The sequence below is a fragment of the Aotus nancymaae genome, unplaced genomic scaffold (genome assembly GCF_030222135.1).
Source record: "Aotus nancymaae isolate 86718 unplaced genomic scaffold, 86718_ANA_hifiasm-v0.15.2.pri h1tg000029l, whole genome shotgun sequence".
Classification (NCBI taxonomy): domain Eukaryota; kingdom Metazoa; phylum Chordata; class Mammalia; order Primates; family Aotidae; genus Aotus; species Aotus nancymaae.
The window spans coordinates 23,881,118-23,899,367 of record NW_026988442.1 but is presented as its reverse complement, the minus strand read 5'-3'; the positions used below and the strand labels follow the sequence as shown (position 1 = coordinate 23,899,367).

The 18,250-nt window shown below is 49.8% G+C and overlaps 1 protein-coding gene across 3 annotated transcripts in view; it reads right to left on the bottom strand.

Annotated features, from left to right (window-relative positions):
* Positions 1-18,250, bottom strand: part of GDAP1L1 (ganglioside induced differentiation associated protein 1 like 1) — a 30,454-nt gene that overhangs the window by 3,370 nt on the left and 8,834 nt on the right. For 2 of the 3 annotated variants that reach the window (XR_001109770.2, XM_012467225.2), the window contains exons 2-5: positions 17,825-18,017; positions 16,505-16,678; positions 11,815-11,912; positions 10,581-10,695 (exon numbers count right to left, since the gene is read on the bottom strand). Coding sequence is in view for 2 of the 3 variants with exons in the window: in XM_012467225.2 (XP_012322648.1) it covers positions 10,581-10,695; positions 11,815-11,912; positions 16,505-16,678; positions 17,825-18,017 (580 nt within the window). In the remaining variant the exon portion in view is untranslated. The remainder of the gene's footprint in view (positions 1-10,580; positions 10,696-11,814; positions 11,913-16,504; positions 16,679-17,824; positions 18,018-18,250) is intronic. The other variant, XM_012467226.2, reaches the window with a different exon arrangement.

Below are 18,250 nucleotides of genomic sequence, written 5' to 3'. Positions count from 1 at the left end.
CTGGGACTACAGGCATGTGCCACCATGCTCGGCTAATTTTTCTTGTATTTGTAGTAGAGACAGGGTTTTACCATATTGGCCAGGTTGGTCATGAACTTCTGACCTTGTAATCTGCTGGACTCGGGCTCCCAAGGTGCTGGGATTACATGTGTGAGCCACCGTGCCTGGCTAAAATGGAAGTTTTAAATGGCAATGGTAAATTGGTAGCTGTGAAGCCCAGGAGAAGATGGCACGTGAGTGAAGATGCGAAGGAGATGGAGGAAGACCTTACCCCGGCAGTCACTTTCCCCTCCCTGCTTTGCTTTCCTCCACGGAACGTAGCGCCACATTGCACCATCTACTTGACGTACTCATTTTGTTTATTGTCTGTTGTCCTCTACAAGAGTGGAAACTCCATGAGGGCAGGGATTTTGGTCTGTCTTGTTTGTGGCTATATCCTCTGCATCTAGAACTGTGCCTGGCATACAATAGGTGCTCAGTAAATCCTTACTGAATGATTGATGAATAAAAAACTAAACTGTATCATTAACAGTAGCATTAAACGATTTGCTACAAACTATCTATAATGGTAAAAGTAAACGTAACAAAAACAAAACAAATGCGATTAAATTCCAGCTGGATACTACTGCCCATCAAAGTCTCTGTGCCCAAGACTGGTTTATTTCTTTTCTTTCTTCCTTCCTTCCCTCGCTCCCTTCCTCCCTCCCTCCCTTCTTCCTTCCTTCTTCTCTCTCTGTTTCTTTCTCTCTCTTTCTGGACAGAGTCTTGCTCTGTCACCCTGGAGTGCAGTGGCACAGTCTCGGCTCACTGCATCCTCCACCTCCAGGGTTCAAATGATTCTCCTGCCTCAGCCTCCTGAGTAGCTGGGACTGCAGGTGTGCACCACCACGCCTGTTTTTGGTATTTTTACTAGAGATGGGGTTTTGCCACTTTGGCTGCTCTCAAACTCCTGACCTTAGACGAGCTGCCTGCCTCGGCCTCCCAAAGTGCTGGGATTACAGGCGTGAGCCACCACACCTGGCCTCATTTTGTTTTTAAGAAAGGGGCAGATATTAAATACATATTATAAAGGGGTTAAGCACTAACATCTTACTAATACTCTTTGATGTAATCAAAATAGGATAACTCTCACAATGTGGTTTTATATTACTTATCACCAGTTTTTGTGTCATCTAAATTTATTTTTTTATTTTTATTTTTTAGCCTCCACCTCCCTCTGTGTCATCTAAATTTAGCCTGACTGTCACATTTGGGATTAAGAAGGAAAAAATTAGTGTGCACTTTTAGGAAACACTTGTTTGTGCAATATTTCCTCCCAGTTGCTTTGACCTGAAATTCTGGAGTGCCTTTGCTCTCCTACGTTGCCTGTTTGCTCAAAAATCTTTAATTCTCCCCACTGACTACACCTCTATGTCCAAGTTTCTGTGCCGAGCTGTCAAGCCCTTTCAAGCGTCAGCTTAGCTCTAATATATGTCTCTAATCTTGACTTCTTGTGAACTGCCCATTGGTCCACTGTTTTCCCCAACAAGCTGCCCACTTCAGCCTCCGGGCCTTTGTCCCTGCTGTACCCCATGCCCAGAATGCTCTCCTCTCCTTTCACTTCCTGTGAGGGCTGCTTTCCTGGGGAGCTTGCCTCTGCACCTTTGAACAGGCTGCTCCTTTCAGTTCAGAAACTCCATGAATACAGTGCTTCCCACCCTCAAAACCTGAGCCCCCTCCTTCTGCTCGGCATCTTCTTGGTCACTGATTCATTCATTCAGCAAGTGGTTACCTGGCAGTGCGTACTGGGCATGAAGACGTGACACAACAGTGTCTCCCCTCAAGAGGCTCACAGTCATGGGGCTAGGGGGCAAAGTGTAATGAAGGCTCTCATCAGAAGTTTATCCTTGAATAGGTAACCTTCAAGGCACCTGATGAAGCCAGGCACAGTGGCTCACATCTCTCTCCTTTACTTTGGGAGGCTAAGGCAGGAGGATTGCTTGAACGTAGGAGTTTGAGATCAGTCTGGGCAACATGGCGAGACCCCCTTCTCTACAAAAAATTTAAAACATAGCCGAATATGGTAGCGTGTGTGCCGAATATGTGTGCCTGCGGTCCCAGCTATTAGGAAGGCTGAAGCAGGAGGATGGCTTGAACCCAGAAGGTCAAGTTTGCAGTGAGGCTCGTTCACACCACTGCACTCCAGCCTGGGTGATAGAGTGAGACCCTGTCTCAAAAACCAAAAACAAACAAACAAACAAGACACCTGATGGGCCCTTGAGGAGAGATAATGAGTTGGGAGTTAGTGATGCAGGTTCCAGGCTCAGGGAAGCACCGTCAGTATGGACGTGGTATTTAAAGCCGGGAGAGTACACAGTATCAGTGTAGACAGACTTGGGAATAGGGGAAGGGACTGAACCCGAGGCCTCCCTTGACACCAAGAGAAACCAGCACAGATAAGAAGGAGTCATCTTTGAGGCAGGCGAAGAACCAGGAGAGTGATGTCCAGGAAGCCAACTTAGGACAGGGTTCTGAAGAGGAGACAGTGCTCTGCTGTGTTCAAATGCAGCATTGAGGTCAAATAGGAGGCCTGAGAACTGGTTTGACTGGCAAACTGACTGGCGACCCTGGCAAGGCAGCTGGAATAGAATGCTGACTTAAGAGCCAGCTTGGAGGGAGTTCAAAGAGAAAGAGAAGAGAGGAATTGGACATGGTGAACAAAGATCACTCCTCCAAGGAGTTTTGCTAGAATGGGGAGGATGGGCCAATGGGGAGAGACAAGTCAAGAGCATTTTCATAAGCTGGGAGGAATAAAACAGCATGTGTTTGGAGCTGATGCTGCAGAGAGGGGAAAAGATTCTACGGGGAAGAGTGGATAGAATTACGGATGTGGTGTTCTTACAGGGATGAGAGTGGATGGGATCTAGTGCACTAGGGAAGGGACTGGTCTTAAAGGACAATCCCCTCCATCCTTGGACAAGGACAAGAACAGTGCCTCCTTGGTAACAAGAGGGCAGATGTGCTACCATGTTTCATCCAATCTAAGTTACTATTAAATGTAAGACACTACCCAAAAGTAAGAAAGGAGAACTAAACTATGACTGTAAGAAACATTCCAATTTCAGAGATGCTAAGATGTGGTCTAACAAAGATGCATCTCAGAATTGATGAGTTACAGAGCTGTGAAGATCTCTTTCTAATGCTTTGATTTTCTCAGTGACGTATTGCCATTGCTTTTAATATTTTTGCACTAATCTAAAGTGATCGGTTGTGAGTGAGGATGTGGGGGAGGTGGCTGGAGGGCTGAGGAGGGTAAGCAGATATGCATGTGGATATCCACTCCCATGGGCATCTGTGTCCATGTGTTGTGGGATTACCACACGTGTGATTGCAGTGTAAGCCCAGGCGCATCTGGATGTTTGCCGCAGACATGTTCACTGTTATGTTCATGCCTGTGTTTATGTTTGCAGGCAAATGCTGATGGCCTTCTATGTGGGTCCATGTTTGTGTGTGGGAAGTGATCTGACATGTGACCCCTTCTCTGCCCCCCTCCCTTCTCTTCCAGTTGTGTGTTCCCTTTGCAAACCCCAGGCCTGGGTGAGCCCCAACTGCACTTCCCTGGGTCTGCCAGCTGGAGGCGATCATCTCACAATGAGGCCAACGGGTTACACTTTAAAGTCAGGACCACAAAGCTCAGGAGGGCACTCAGTGCTCTCCAGGGTCCTATTATATTTCTTGAGTGCTTCCTGCTCCCTGTGGAGACAATTGCATTTTTTCACCCTCTCTTCTCATGCTTCTCACACCCTGTCCCTCTCAGCCAATGACATCACCTCATGCTTCCTTCAGAAGATAGCAGCTTTCAGACGTGAAAGCCGACGCTCCCCACCTCGATGCTCATGACCCCGTGATCTCAAGACTCCAGGCCTGGGTACTCCTCTCTGCCTTGGGGTGTCCCTGAATCCTGCCTGTGCCTTGGTCAACAGTCCCTCTATGGAGCAATCTTCCATCTCCCTGGTTTGCAGACGTCCATGCTGCCGATGCGGACACAATGCAGGGCGCCTCCTACCCCGCAGCCAAGCCCTCCACGGGTCCTTTGCACCTGTTCCGCAGCACGTCTCCGCATCTCTTCAGGTTGCCTTTCTAGGTCCTCCTCCCCCTTCTCTATGTTGTTCTGCACCCTAGGAAACTGATTTGCTGGCTACACCCCCTGGGGCTCATGCCCTCTGGTTCTGGAAAGTTAGGCAAGTAGGAAGCAGGGGCGGGAGAGGCAGGAGGGCAACAGTGACATCGGACTGACTTCCCTCAGCTCCTCTCTGCAAGTCACCACGGGCTAGCAGCGACCACCTCTGTCCAGGTATCTGAATCTGCTTTCTTGACCCCGTGATCTCAAGATTTCAGGCCTGAGGTACTCCTCTCTCTGCCTTGGGGTGTCCCTGCATCCTGACTGTGCCTTGGTAAACAGCCCCTCTCTTGAGCCCTCTTCCATTTCCCCTGTTTGCAGAAGTCCTTTGTTTTCTACCAGGCCCCTGCCTGAACCACACTCCTCTTGTCTTTGTGGCCTCTGCGTCACTGTCCTCCTTTCCACTGCACTGTTTCCACCAGCATGAGAACACGTTTGTACATCTCCTGCCTAAAAACAATTCCTCCTGTCACCTCATGTCCTTCTTCAGCCACCATCCCCTTCTCTGTTGGCCTCTACCCTTCTCAAAAGAGGTATCTGTGCTCACCGCCTTCATTCCTTGCCTCCCATGTACTCTTCAGCCCATTCCAATCTGGCTTTTGCCCAGGTTTCAGTAAAATGCTTTTGGCAAGGTCACCACTGACATCCATGGTAGAAAGCTGAGGGCATGCTTTCCTATCCTGGCTTGCTCAAGCTCCAGCAGGACTGACACCATTCTGCCTCCTTAAAACCCCATCCTCCCGCAGTTCCTCCTAACACGAGGGTCCTCCTACCTCACTGGCCACTCCTCAGTGGACTTTGCTGGCTCCTCTGCCCTGATCCCCACTCAGTGTGGGAGAACCTCTGCACAGATGTGGTAGTTATGATTATGATGATTATTACTATTACTATTTGAGACAGGGTCTCACTCTGTCTCCCAGAAGACGGCTCACTGAAGCCTCAATCTCCCAGGCTCAAGCAATCCTCTTGCCTCAGCCTCCTGAGTAGCTGAGACTATAGGCACATACTACCTCACTCAGCTAATTTTTGTATTTTTTTTTTTTTGTGGAGACAGAGTCTTACCATGTTGCTCAGACTAGTGTCAGACTCCTGGGATCAAGTGATCCTCCTGCCTCAGCCTCCCAAGTAGCTGGAATTACAAGCGTACATGACCATGCCTGGCCCAGGTGTGGTAATTTTAAAGTACACCCACAAATTACTTGATCTACTCCCCACTTCAGTGGAGCCCAATTCTCATCCCCTTGAATAGGGGCTACATTTTATGACTTCTTTTTTTTTTTTTTTTTTTGAGATAGAGTCTCACTCTGTCACCCAGGCTGGAGTGCAATGGCACAATCTTGGCTCACCGCAACCTCTGCCTCCCAGGTTCAAGCAATTCTCCTGCCTCAGCCTCCCGAGTAACTGGGATTACAGGCATGTATCACTATGCCCGGCTAATTTTGTGTTTTTAATAGAGATGGAGTTTCTCCATGTTGGTCAGGCTGGTCTTGAACTCCCAACCTCAGGTGATCCGCCCACTTTGGCCTTTCAAAGTGCTGGGATTATAGGCGTGAGTCACTGTGCCCGGCCATATTTTATGACTTCTAATGAATGATGGGGCAGTGACTTCCAGTGGTAGATCATAAAAGACATTGTGGCTTCTGCTTTTTCCCTTTCTCTGGGATCACTTGCTCAGAGAAAGCCAGTGGCCATGCTGTAAAGGAAACTGAGCAGCCTATTGAAAGGCCCATATGGTGAGGAACTAAAGTCTCCTGCCAACAGCCAGCAGGGAACAAAGGCCTCTAGCTAAGAACCACGTGAATAAGCCAGCTTGGAAGTGGATCTTCCAGCCCCAGTCAAGCCTTCAAATCACTGCAGCCCCAGCTGACAACTTGAAGGCAACTCGCATCATGCAACCCTGATTCAGAGCTGCCCAGCCCAGCTGCTCCAGAACTCCAGATCCACAGTAAATGTGGGACATAGTAAATGATTTTAAGCCAGGAGTGATGGCTCACGCCTGTAATTCCAGCACTTTGGGAGACTGAGGCAGGTGGATCACCTGAGGTCAGGAGTTCAAGACCAGCCTGGCCAACATGGTGAAACCCCATTTCTACTAAACTATACAAAAAATAAGCCGGATGTGGTGGCAGGTGCCTATAATCCCAGCTGAGGCAGGAGAATCAATTGAACCCAGGAGGAGGAGGTTCCAGTGAGCTGAGATGGCACCACTGCACTCCAGCCTGGGCAACAAGAGCGAAACTCCATCTCAAAAAAAAAATTTTAAATTTAAGACACTAAGGTGGACAGCAATTTCTTATGCCACAATAGAGAACTAATACAGCAGTCCCGATTCCTCTTTTTGTCTCTCTCCACTCTCTTCTTCAATGGAAACATCCAATTCTATAGCTTTAAACACCATGTATTGGCTGAGGACTCCTGAATCTCCAAATTCTGACCTCTCCTTTGAGAGTCAGGCTGGAATGTCTAATGGCCTCTGTGACATCCTCTCTCAGGTGTCTCAAACTCACTGTCTCCTAAACTGATCTCTCAGGTCCCCCTTGCCCATATCAGGAAATGGTACCATTAGGTAGCTTGGTCCAAGCCCCAAGAATTGCCTTTGATTGTCTTTTACCTCACTCCTAACCTCCCTGCAAGTTCCTGTTCATTTTATCTTCAAAATACTTCTCAAGTCCATTCACACCTCACCATCTCCACTGCAACCCTCTCAGTCCATGCCAACATCATCTCTCCCCTGGGCTGCTGCACCGGCCTCCCCTCGATCTCCCTTGAAGTTCATTTTTACACAGCAGTTGGAATCCTCTCAAACTGGAACAACTCAGCCCTATGGAGACTGCAAACAGGGCCATGCATTCCTTCCGTTCCTGTATGCATGCCACTTTGCAATGTGTGCCTCTTGATAGCTTTGCTGCTCCTGCCAGCTAAGACTCATGGTTTTCTTTTTCCTCTCTAAGACCGCAAACTCCATGAGAGCAAGAACGAGGTCTGGATTTTGCTCATTAATTTATCCCGAGGACCTGGCATCTAGGAGATATTCAATAAATATTTGAATAAATGAATGAAAAAGAATGGTAATAATAATAATTTTTAGAACATGTCAGCCAGGTACGGTGGCTTATGCCTGTAATCCCAGCACTTTGGGAGGCTGAGGCAGTCAGATCACCTGAGGTCAGGAGTTCAAGACCAGCCTGGCCAACATGGTGAAACCCCGTCTTTACTAAAAATACAAAAATTAGCCAGCATGGTGACAGGCACCTGTATTCCTAGCTACTTGGGAGGCTGAGACAGGAGAATTGTTTGAACCTGAGATCACACCATTGCACTCCAGCGTGGGGAGAAGAGCAAGACTTGTCTCCAAAAAAAAAAAGAATATGTCACTTTGAGCCAGGCACTGTGCAAAGTACTCAAGATGTACTGTCTTAAATTTGCTGGCTCCAAATGCAGGAATGAGGTCAGCCATTCCCCACATGGGAGAGGCAAACCGTCCCAGCTGAGCTTAGCCCACACCGCCAAGCTACATATCATGAACAAATAAAAGGCCCTTCTTTTTAAGTCACTCAGATTTGGAATGGTTTGTTATGCAGCAGAAACTAACTGATACAGGCCCCTTCTCAAAGTCATCCAGGGGCTTCCCACTGTACTTAGTATAAAATCCAAACTTGTAAATGTAGGCTCTGAGGCCTGTGATCTCACCTCACCTGCTCCAGCTCTCCCCTCATTCACACCCCCACACCCTGCTTTTCTTTTTCTTTGAGATGGAGTCTTGCTCTGCTGCCTACGTTGGAGTGCAGTGGCACAATTTCGGCTCACTGCAACCTCTGCCTCCCAGTTTCGGGTGATTCTCCTGCCTCAGCTTCCCAAATAACTGAGATTACAGGTGCCCACCACCATGCCCAGCTAATTTTTTTGAATTTTTAGTAGAGAAGGGGTTTTGCCATGTTGGCCAGGCTGGTCTCAAACTCCTGACCTCAAGTGATCCACCCACCTCAACTTCTTAAAGTGCTGGGATTACAGGCGTGAGCCACCACGCCCCAGCCTATCACCCTTTTATAGAACAGGAAAGAACCCAGAGCTAGTGCTTAAGAACTCAGATTCCAGGAGCCAAAGTTTGAATCCAGGCTCCACCATTGCTATCTGTGTGGCCTCAGGAAAGTCATTGAGTCTTTCTGTGCCTTAGTTTCCTCATCTGTTAAACAGGATCGCCAATATGACTCACCTCCTGGGGTTGTTATGGGGATTAAGTGAGTTGAAATCTGTGAAACACTTAGAACAGTGCCTGACACACAGTAAGGTCTATTAAAGATATAGATTTTTCTGGGCTGGATTGTGACTCTTACAAAATTCACATGTTGAAGCCCTAAGCCTTAGAACAAGCTTGTCCAACCTGCAGCCTGTGGGCCACATGCAGCCCAGGATGGCTTTTAATGTGGCCCAACACAAATTCATAAACTTTCTTAAAACATTTTGAGATTTTTTTGTGATTTTTTTTTTTAAGCTCATCAGCTATCATCAGCATTAACATATTTTCTGTGTGGCCCAAGACAATTCTTCTTCTTCCAATGTGGCCCAAGGAAGCCAAAAGATTGGACACCCCTGCACTAGAATCTCAGAATTTTTTTTGAGAGTGTATTTGGAATCAGGGCTTTTTTGGGATTATAGGCATGTGCCACCACACCTGGATAATTTTTGTATTTTTAGTAGAGATGGGTTTCTCCATGTTGGTCAGGCTGGTCTCGAACTCCTGACTGCAGGTGATCCACTCACCTTGACCTCTCAAAGTGCTGGGGTTACAGGCGTGAGCCATTGCGCCCAGCCAAAAGTTCCTCTTTGAGGTGTATTATTATTTTTTACTCACTTAGTCATACCAGGCTTTGTTTCTAGAAAGGATTTAGGCAGCTGGCTTCAGGATGCATGATGATGTTCCTGTTTGGGACATAAGGTCTCCATGTGTGTCTTGTGCTAGTGGTGTCAGTTGTGAGATGCTGGAAACAGCACTGGACTCATTGAGAATTAACCAGTTCTGGCCCTAACGATGACATCTATGAGCTGCCTGACCTTGGGCAACTCACTTTATCTCTCTGAGCCTCAGTTTTCTCATCTGGAGAATGTGTGTGACTTTAGCTGTCATATCTATTAAGCTCGTAATGAGACAGGCAGTACTCAGCATGTTGAATTTTCACAGGAGTCCAACAAGACAGGATTAAGTTGTATTATTACATCCCATCTTATAGATGAGGAAACTGAGGCTCCAATAGGGAAAGCAACTTGTCCAGGCTTACATAGTTCAGGCAGCAAAGCTGGAACTCTAATTTGAGATGTTCTTAGACCCTGTCTGTTTAGACCCTGGGCTCTACAGCCTTCCCATACACAAAGCCATGCATATGCAGGAAGCTGTTGCAAATGCTCCATAAATTCAAATTATTCAGAAGACAAGACTCATAGGTCTTAAACAGAGCAAGAAGGGAAGGCTCAGAATGAGATTTGAAGAAGGGCCGTGTCAAAGATGGTGTGTAACAGGCAAAATGGAGTGGAGTGCTGGCAGAAGGGTACTCTAGGGAGGGGCTGTGGGAGCAAAAGTGTAGAATTTGAATAAAGTTGGCATGTCAAAGTCCAGAGGCCCAGCTGGGAACAGGAAGAGGCAAGGTCAAGGAGAGTCTGGGTGGATGATGTCTGGCTGGAGCATGAAGGAGCCATAATGCATTCTTGGGCAGGGCAAGTGGGATGGTGTGGTGGGTAGTGGCCATTATCACTCTCATCATCATCTTCACCTCCCTTTACTAAATACCTACTATGTGCTAAGCCCTAATCGAAGCACTGTACGTATATTATTTCACACAATGTCTCAACAGCTCCTTGAGGTAGGTCTTACTATTACAGATGGGAAACTCAAGCTCAGAGAGGGGAGAATCTGACCACAGTTACTTAGCTAGGAAGTGACCAAGTTCTGACTTGAACCTTAATCTTACTCCATAGCCGGTGTTTCTTTTCTTTTTTTTTTTTGAGATGGAGTCTCACTCTATCGCCCAGGTTGGAGTGCAGTGGCATGATCTCGGCTCACTGCAACCTCTGCCACCCGGGTTCAAGCAATTCTCCCGTATCAGCCTCCTGTGTAGCTGGGATTACAGGTGTCTGCCACCATGCCCAGCTAATTTTTGTATTTTTAATAGAGATGGGGTTTCACTGTCTTGGCCAGGCTGGTCTTGAACTTCTGACCTCATGATCCACACGCCTCGGCCTCCCAAAGTGCTGGGATTACAGACGTGAGCCACTGCGCCTGGCCATAGCCCATGCTTCTAACCACCGGGGAGGTCCTCTGAGACCTTTGGGGAAAAAAGAGGCTGAGATTGGGCAGAGCCAGAGTAGGCTGGTGGGCTGCAGCCCCCTTCCCACCCCCCACCCCCCGCCCTCCGGGGTTGACACCCACCCTGGTTCTCCAGCTTCCTCTTCTCCAGCTCGGCCTCGATCTGATCCAGCACCATGGCCAGTTCCCCAAGGATCTTCTTCAGGTAGCTCACGTCATCATGCTCCAAGATCTTGGCCTGCGGGCAGGACAGGGCCAAGAAAAGTTGAGTTGGCCTCAATAGAGCCAGCATGTCCAGGGATGGAAGGAGCTTTGCTAACCTCCTTCTGCAAACCTCCAAATACCCCCTAAGTATATAGGATGCCCCTCCTGTTATGAAGTACCCTCATCTGGTGCCTACAACAGTCCTGCGAGCTTGGCTGTCCTGCCTAGATCGGTATATTCATACACCCAGATGCTGGAGGGCTGGCTGCTAGTGGCTCACAGCTGCGCCTTTTCTCAGCCAATAAGGAGCTGCATTGCCCACAAATACTTGAGAGGTTACTGTCTGCACCCCTCCCTCCAACAATCTGTAGCCAATGTCCCACTGAGATGAGGAGATAAAAAGCTGACTCCTTGCCTCAATGTTAACCACTTTTGTGGTGCCATTTCTGCTCCAGAGCTTCCTGTGGAATCAAATGAGGCTTTGCAGCTTGTTCTTCCTTATCCCTCCCATCCCTCTGCGGTCCCCCTCAGAGCACTCCTTCAATTCCTCCTTTCCCAAGAACCCCTATTTAGTGCTTTGCATTTATTTTTATTTATTTATTTATTATTACTACTACTTTTTGAGACTGTCTCATTCTGTTATCCAGGCTGGAGTGTAGTGGCCCGATCTCAGCTCACTGCAACCTCCACCAACCAGGTTCAAGCAATTCTCCTGCCTCAGCCTCCCAAGTAGCTGGGACTACAGGTGCCCACCATGATGGCTGGCTAATTTTTGTATTTTTAGTAGAGATGGGGTTTTGCCATGTTGGCCAGGCTGGTCTTGAACTTCTGACAAGTGATCTGCCCGCCTCAGCCTCCCAAAGTGCTGGGATTACAGGCATGAGCCACCATGCCTGGCCAATGCCCTGCTTTTAAAGACACACCCTAAGACATGAGGAAAGTGAGGCCCCAGGTCAGCAGTTGCTTACCCAAGGTCAAACAGCTAGTAAATGGCAGGAGACAGGATTGGAAAAGCAAGTCAGGGGTTTTTCCATTTCACATCATCAGCTGATCTTCTACTTAGAACTGCTGATCTTCTACTTAGCTTCTCCTGTTGTTCATTTCCATGGAAGAGATGGTAGGGAAGGGACTCAGCAGGCCTAGGGGCACTCACCATGAGCTTTTTCTGTTTGGAAAGGTAGGGCTCGGAGAGCTGGGGCTCCTCTTCATGGTCCAGTTTCATGAGGTCCGTGGTGGCATTGGCTAAATGTCCTGGGGAGAGAATAGGAAAGGTCCTATTCCTCTGATACCTGGGTTGCTTCCCCATCACTTCCCTCACACAAGTTGAAGTAGGCTCCATCCAAACATTGGTCAGAGAAGTAATACTGTCAACAGCCAACACTTAGGGAGCACTGCAGGCTGTGCCGTAGTGATGGATGAGATGTCATCCTGCCCTGAGCTCAGGCTGGTGAAAGAGACAGACACATAAAGAAATCTCGGCCAGGCACAGTGCCTCATTCCTGTAATCTTAACACTTTGGGAGGCGGAAGTGGGAGGATCACTTGAGCCCAGGAGTTCAAGACCAGCTTGGGAAAAATAGCAAGACCCCTTCTTTTTTAAAAAAAAAAAAGTTAGCCAGGTGTGATGGTGCACACTCTAGTCCCAGCTATTCAGGAGGCTGAGGCAGAGGATCGCTTGAGCCTGGGAGGTTGAGGCTGCAGTGAGCTATGACTGTACCACTGCACTCCAGCCTGGGCAACAGAATGAGACCCCGACTCTAAAAAAATACTAAAATAAATAAATAATACACATCAGCAATATTATAAAATACACATTTTTTAAACATAAAAATAAAAAAAAAAACTCTATGGCACAGCATGATTAATCTGTAGGGAAGAATGGACACAAGGCAGAGGGACCCAGGGGCTGCCTGCCTGGGGCACAAGGGGCTGAGAGGCCTCACAGAGGAGGAGACTGTACGCTTGAGGACGAGTAGGAGATGCCAGAAATCGATAGACCCCACCCTAGACCTGGTCATCTTCCCTGCCTCCCTGCTTCTCCCCTGCATTCTTCCCTAATTACAGCATCCCCTCCCCCACATAAAGCCCAGCCAGATGCCTGGGATTCACTCCCAGCTCCTCCCGCCACCTCACCCCACATCAAGTCAGTCCCAGGTCCTGTTGATTCATCCTCCTCCATCTTTCTCATATTTTCTCACGTTTAACGTCCTCTGTTTAACCCTCTGACTATCTCTTAGTTTAGACCCCATTAACGTCTTACCTGGGTGATTCAACCCACCCTCTGCCATCTCCCCTCTCTCCCTTACAAGCCCTTCTCCCCACCCCTGCCAGAGATACCTTCTTCACACACTTGACCATGCCACTCCCTGTTTAAAACCCATCCCTGGCTCCTCACTGCCCTCAGATAATATCGTATTTCCTCAACTTGCCTTTGAAGAGCCTTCAGGATCCGCTTCCTCTCCCTCTCACCTGCTCCATCTTTCATTGAGTTTCCTCAACTGTCCCTGTCCTAAGATGTAAATTTCAGCCACTCCACATGCTTGCTGTTCCCTGAGTCTGCCAGACCACTCCACACCTCCAGGCTTTTCATACTACTGCTTCTTCCTAAAATAGCCTTATCCTCCTTTCCTGAAAGCCTCCTTCTAGATCCAGCAGAAGATCACCTCCTCCATGAAGCCCTTCCTGATCCTCTAGGAGGTCTGCCCACTCAATGCCTTTGCTTCCCAGTTTATACCCTACAGACTTCTGCCGGGGAATGCAAATACACTAATCAGAGCTGCCATTCACAGCTCCGTTAATCTTGCTGTCTATATGAAAAGAGCCCTCCTGGACTTGTGCAGTTGCTTGCTGTACATGGAGATTTTGGTGCTAATGTAGTTATCGCTGAATATATATGTCTCCCTCTAACACTTGAGCTTCTGGAGAGCAGTGGCTATGTCAGATTCATCTTTGTTCCCTTAAAACCCAGCACAGACCTGTCACAGAGTAGGAGCTCAGTGTGTTGAATGAATGAATAAATGAGTGAATGAATGAATGAATGAATGAAATGAGTGAGTGACTTAGGTTATTTAGCTTCTGTCCTCTGAGATTTCACCACCCACCGCCCATCTCCTATCCTGGCACAAATCCCAGTAAACACACTCCCAGCTCTTTCAGGTTCAGGGTTATATTAAGGCTCTTTGATGTTTTATGAATGTGAAGGTCAAGGACAGCATCTTCTTTCTTGCCTGCCATGTAGTGATGCCCATGTGGCTGGCTTTAGACTCCAGGAGGGCAAGCCAGCCCAAGAGAAGACCTGAAGCTGATTAGGGGGTCACTGCAGGCTGGCTTCTACTCCTTCTGCACTCTGGGACCTCCCTCCCTTCATCCCCCAGCTGGGCTGGAGCCCTGAGATCCTCTCTGCCTCCTCAGAGAAAGACGGGGAGGGAGGGAGTGGGCTGGGTCTCCTCTGGACTCCCACTGCCTTCTAGGCACCTTCAAATGGCTCACGGCAAGATTGAGGGAGTAGTCCTAGCCCCCAGAAGCACTTGGGGACTGCCTCCAGCCCTCAGTCAGTCTCCACCTACCAATAGCCAGGGCCTGCCCCGTTCACTCTTCCCTCAGAGGAGTGATCTTCCTAAAATACAGATCTGACTATGTCACTTCCCATCACTGTCTCTCCACTGCTCTTTGGATAAAATCCAAATTCTGCCAGACCTCCTCCCCAGACACACACCATGACCATTTCCACCCCACCTTGGGCTACACTTGCACTACACTGAACTTCCCCCAGCTCCCCAAACACACCACACCCTATCCTACTCCAGAACGTGAAATAATTCTCCCTCTTCCTTCCCTTCTACTTGCTACACATACTTGGTCATTGCTGCATTTTGGAAGCCTTCTGTGGCCCCAGAGGCTGGGGCCAGCACATGTATGTCCACAACCTCCCTGATCTCCTGCTCACAACACAGTTTGGCACCAGATTAAACATTTTTAAATGAATTCATTTTTGAACAGGTTATACATATATATTGTTAAAATTCAAAGAATATTGAAGAGGATACTATAAAAGTAAATCTCTGTCCTCTCCAGCGGCAGTCTCTTAGTTCTATTCCCCAAAGACAAATACTATTGGCAGCTTCTGTGTATCCTTCCAGAAATACTCCTTGCAGTGCAAGCATCTGTGTGTCCATTTAACCCCCTTCTGAGTACTAATGATAGCACACTAGATTTTTTTTTTTTGACCTTCACTTTTTTCCACTCACTAATCTATCTTAGGGAGCATTCCATACACCTATTAATTTTTAAAAACATCTGCACAGTATTCCATTGTATGGAAGTACCCATAATTTATTTACGCGGTTCCCAATTCATGACAGCTGGGTTATTTCCAGCGATATTCTTGCTCTTGCCAACTATGCTGCAGTGACTGCCTTTGCACATACTTCTTGGTGCACATGTTCAAGTGTAACTGCAGGGCAATCGCCAAGATGGGGGCTATGTTTTGTTTGACATAGAGTGCCAGGCTGCCTTCCTGAGAGCTTGTGTAAAATCAGTTAGTCCTGCACTGCCACTGCCTGGTGACTTGTCTTTCCCTCCATGGAACTTGACCCTGGGATGGCAGAAGCTGTATTTATTCCTGTTTGTCCCCAGTCCCCCGCCCAGGGTCCTTTAAATGTTGTTGAGGGGGCTGTTGCTGGGAGCCGGCTGTGTAGATAAATCCTGACTCTTGGTCACACACAGTGGCTCATCCCAGCACTTTGGGAGACTGAGGCGGGCAGATCACCTGAGGTCAGAAGTTCAAGACCAGCCTGGGCAATATGGCAAAACCCCATCTCTACCAAAAATACAAAAAATTAGCCAGGCGTGGTAGCATGTGCCTGTGGTCCCAGCGACTTGGGAGGCTCAGAGAATCACTTGAGACTGGGAGGAGGCGGTTGCAGTGAGTCAAGACTGCACCACTGCACTCCAGCCTGGATGACAGACGGAGACTCTGTCTCACCAAAATAAAGAAAAAGAAAGAAAAAATTCTGATTCTTGTTCAGTGGCAATGGTTCTCAAGGGACAGGTTGAGTTCTACAACCTGACACCTCCCGCAACCCTGCCTTTGAACGTTAGCCACGTTCCTTTGAGGGGAAGGACAGGACTGTTTACCGAGCATCTATTATCTACTAAGAATCTTCAGGTGTCTTTTGGCTATAGGACCCCGTGGTGATTATTCAAAGCCTAGGCTGTGGTCTGTAAACAGCTGCTGAGGGATTATCTGATTTAATCCAACACCCATTCACCGGGTGTCAGACCTTCAATCCGAGACCCCACTGGGGGCCTTGCCACATCTGGGCAGCCTTCCTTGCTAATCCTAACCCTGAGTTCACTCGATGTCCTTGGCCACCAAGCACAGCCCTGACTGTCTAAGGCTGAAACTCATGTGGGGAGAACAAACCTTGTGGGGACAGACAGCCCCGTAGTCTCTGTATGGGAGGGCAGGGCAAGAGGAGGGGGCAGGGGAGGGGGATGGGAGAGAGACTGGCAGAGAGGGAGAGAGACATATTCTGTTAGAAACTGGGTGAATGAGATGGAAGGCTGGGAAGGCGGGGGTGACGGGGCCCGCAAGCAAGAGGCAGAGAGAGACAGCAAGAGTGAGAGAGAAAGACCAGCAGAGTCAGGAACCAACATAAAGCACTCAGAGAGAAGCAGGGACAAATGGAGAGTGCAAGAGGACAAACGGATAATACAAGAGAAAGGAAGAAGGGGAGGACGGAGGGAGGACGGAAGGAGGCCGAGGAGAGGGAGGGCTTCCTTTGGAAAAAGGAGGGGCAGTGAAGGGCGAAGCAAAGGGGCTGTCTCGCCCCCGGCACTCACTGCGGATCTCGGCTGTGGCATACTTGGGGATCATGGAGTCGGTGGTGAGCTCGGGATGCAGGATGCAGCCGTGCGTGTAGGCATCCATGGGCAGTGCGTCCAGCAGCTCCCGGTACTGCAGCACCCGCGCGTGCTGCGGGCTGCCCACCTCGGGCATCAGGGCCACCACGTGCTCTGTGGGCACCGCCAGGGGCTGGGCAGGGCACCCAGAGGTCCCTGCCCCGGCCACCTGCCCCCAGCATCCCTGAGCCCCAGGATGTCTCTGTCCAGAGGCCCCAGGCCCACCCATGCTCGGGCTCGGCTGCTGCCTGACAGGGGATCCTAGTGGTGGCCCAGCCACCTCTCCTCACTGGGCTCTGCCAAGCTGTTCCTAAGGGGTAGCTCCTCTCAGCTCCAGACTTGCTGCCAGGTGGGGGTCTAGGCCCAGTGTTGTGGGATTCAAGAGAAGCTGCAACCTAGGTGTGCAACACTTGGGTCCCCTTGACTTTTAAACGTGGCAATCGATTCACATTCTTTTAAAAGAGTGCACACCTGGGCCCTGATGACCTCTCAATGGCTATCTGAGCCTCTGCGATGGGCAGTGAGCTCCTGAGCCTGAAGAGGGCCTAAGTGGGGAACGGACGGAGGGCTCTGCAGGGTTCTGGGGTGCTGGGCCCTCCCCTGTCTGTGGGGTTCTGGGGTATCTGGCCCTCTCCTGTCTCAGGGTTCTGGGGTGTCTGGGCCCTCCCCTGTCTCAGGGTTCTGGAGTATCTGGATCCTCCCCTATCCATGGGGTGCTGGGGTATCTGGGCCCTCCCCTGCCTGTGGGGTCCTGGGATATCTGGGCCCTCCCCTGTCTCAGGGTTCTGGGGTATCTGGGACCATGTCTCTAGGTTCCTAGGGAATCTATGTTCCAGAGGGAGCTGGGCCCTGCCCTTGCTCTGGATCCCCCTGGGGGATCTGGACCCTGTCTGTGGGGACCTAGAGGGTGTTCTGGGGCCGCTTGTGCTGAAGGGGCCGTGTCTGTGACTGCATAGCTCTGGAGAAGGGGCTGTAGCCCCACCGTTTCTCGGGTGCTGTCTGGGCTGCGCCCTTACAGTACCAGCGGAGGGGGAGGTCTCTGGGGTCCTTATGGACCAGTAGCATGCCCATGGCTCTGGGGGTCTTGGGGGCATCTGAACCCTGCCTGTGGCTCTGTGGCTCCCTTTTGGGGAGACTGGGCCTTGCCCATAGCCCCAGTGAAGTTCCCAGACTTTCCAAAGTTCTGGGACCCTGTCAGCCTGTGTGGGCCCCTGAGGATCTGTGGTGTGGAGCGGGTCCCGGGTGGGGAGGCAGCCGTACCTCCTGTGAAGGTGCGCTCCACGTAGTCAATGATCTGGTCGTAGTCGCTGATGATGTTGTCGCGGTGGATGATGACAGGTACCTCCTCGCCCAGGTTGAGCCGCATGAACCAGGGCTCCTTATGCTCGCTCTGTGGCAGGCTCACGTCCCGCTCCTCACACACCAGGCCCTTCTCGGCAATCACCAGCCGCACCTGCAGGCGCCAGGGTCAGAGCGGGGAAGGCGGGCGGACACAGGGGACACTCTGCCCAGGTGGGGTGGGGGTGTGCGGGGAGGGAGGTCAGAGGTCACACACAGGAGGGGACACGGTTGTTTTCAGCCCATTCTTGGGCACCTGGATTTGGGGGGATATCTCCCAGGGGCATGTTCCTGGTGGAGGGAGGAACACAGTTCTGCTTGGGGGACAAGGGGCAGTGCTGCCTGGTG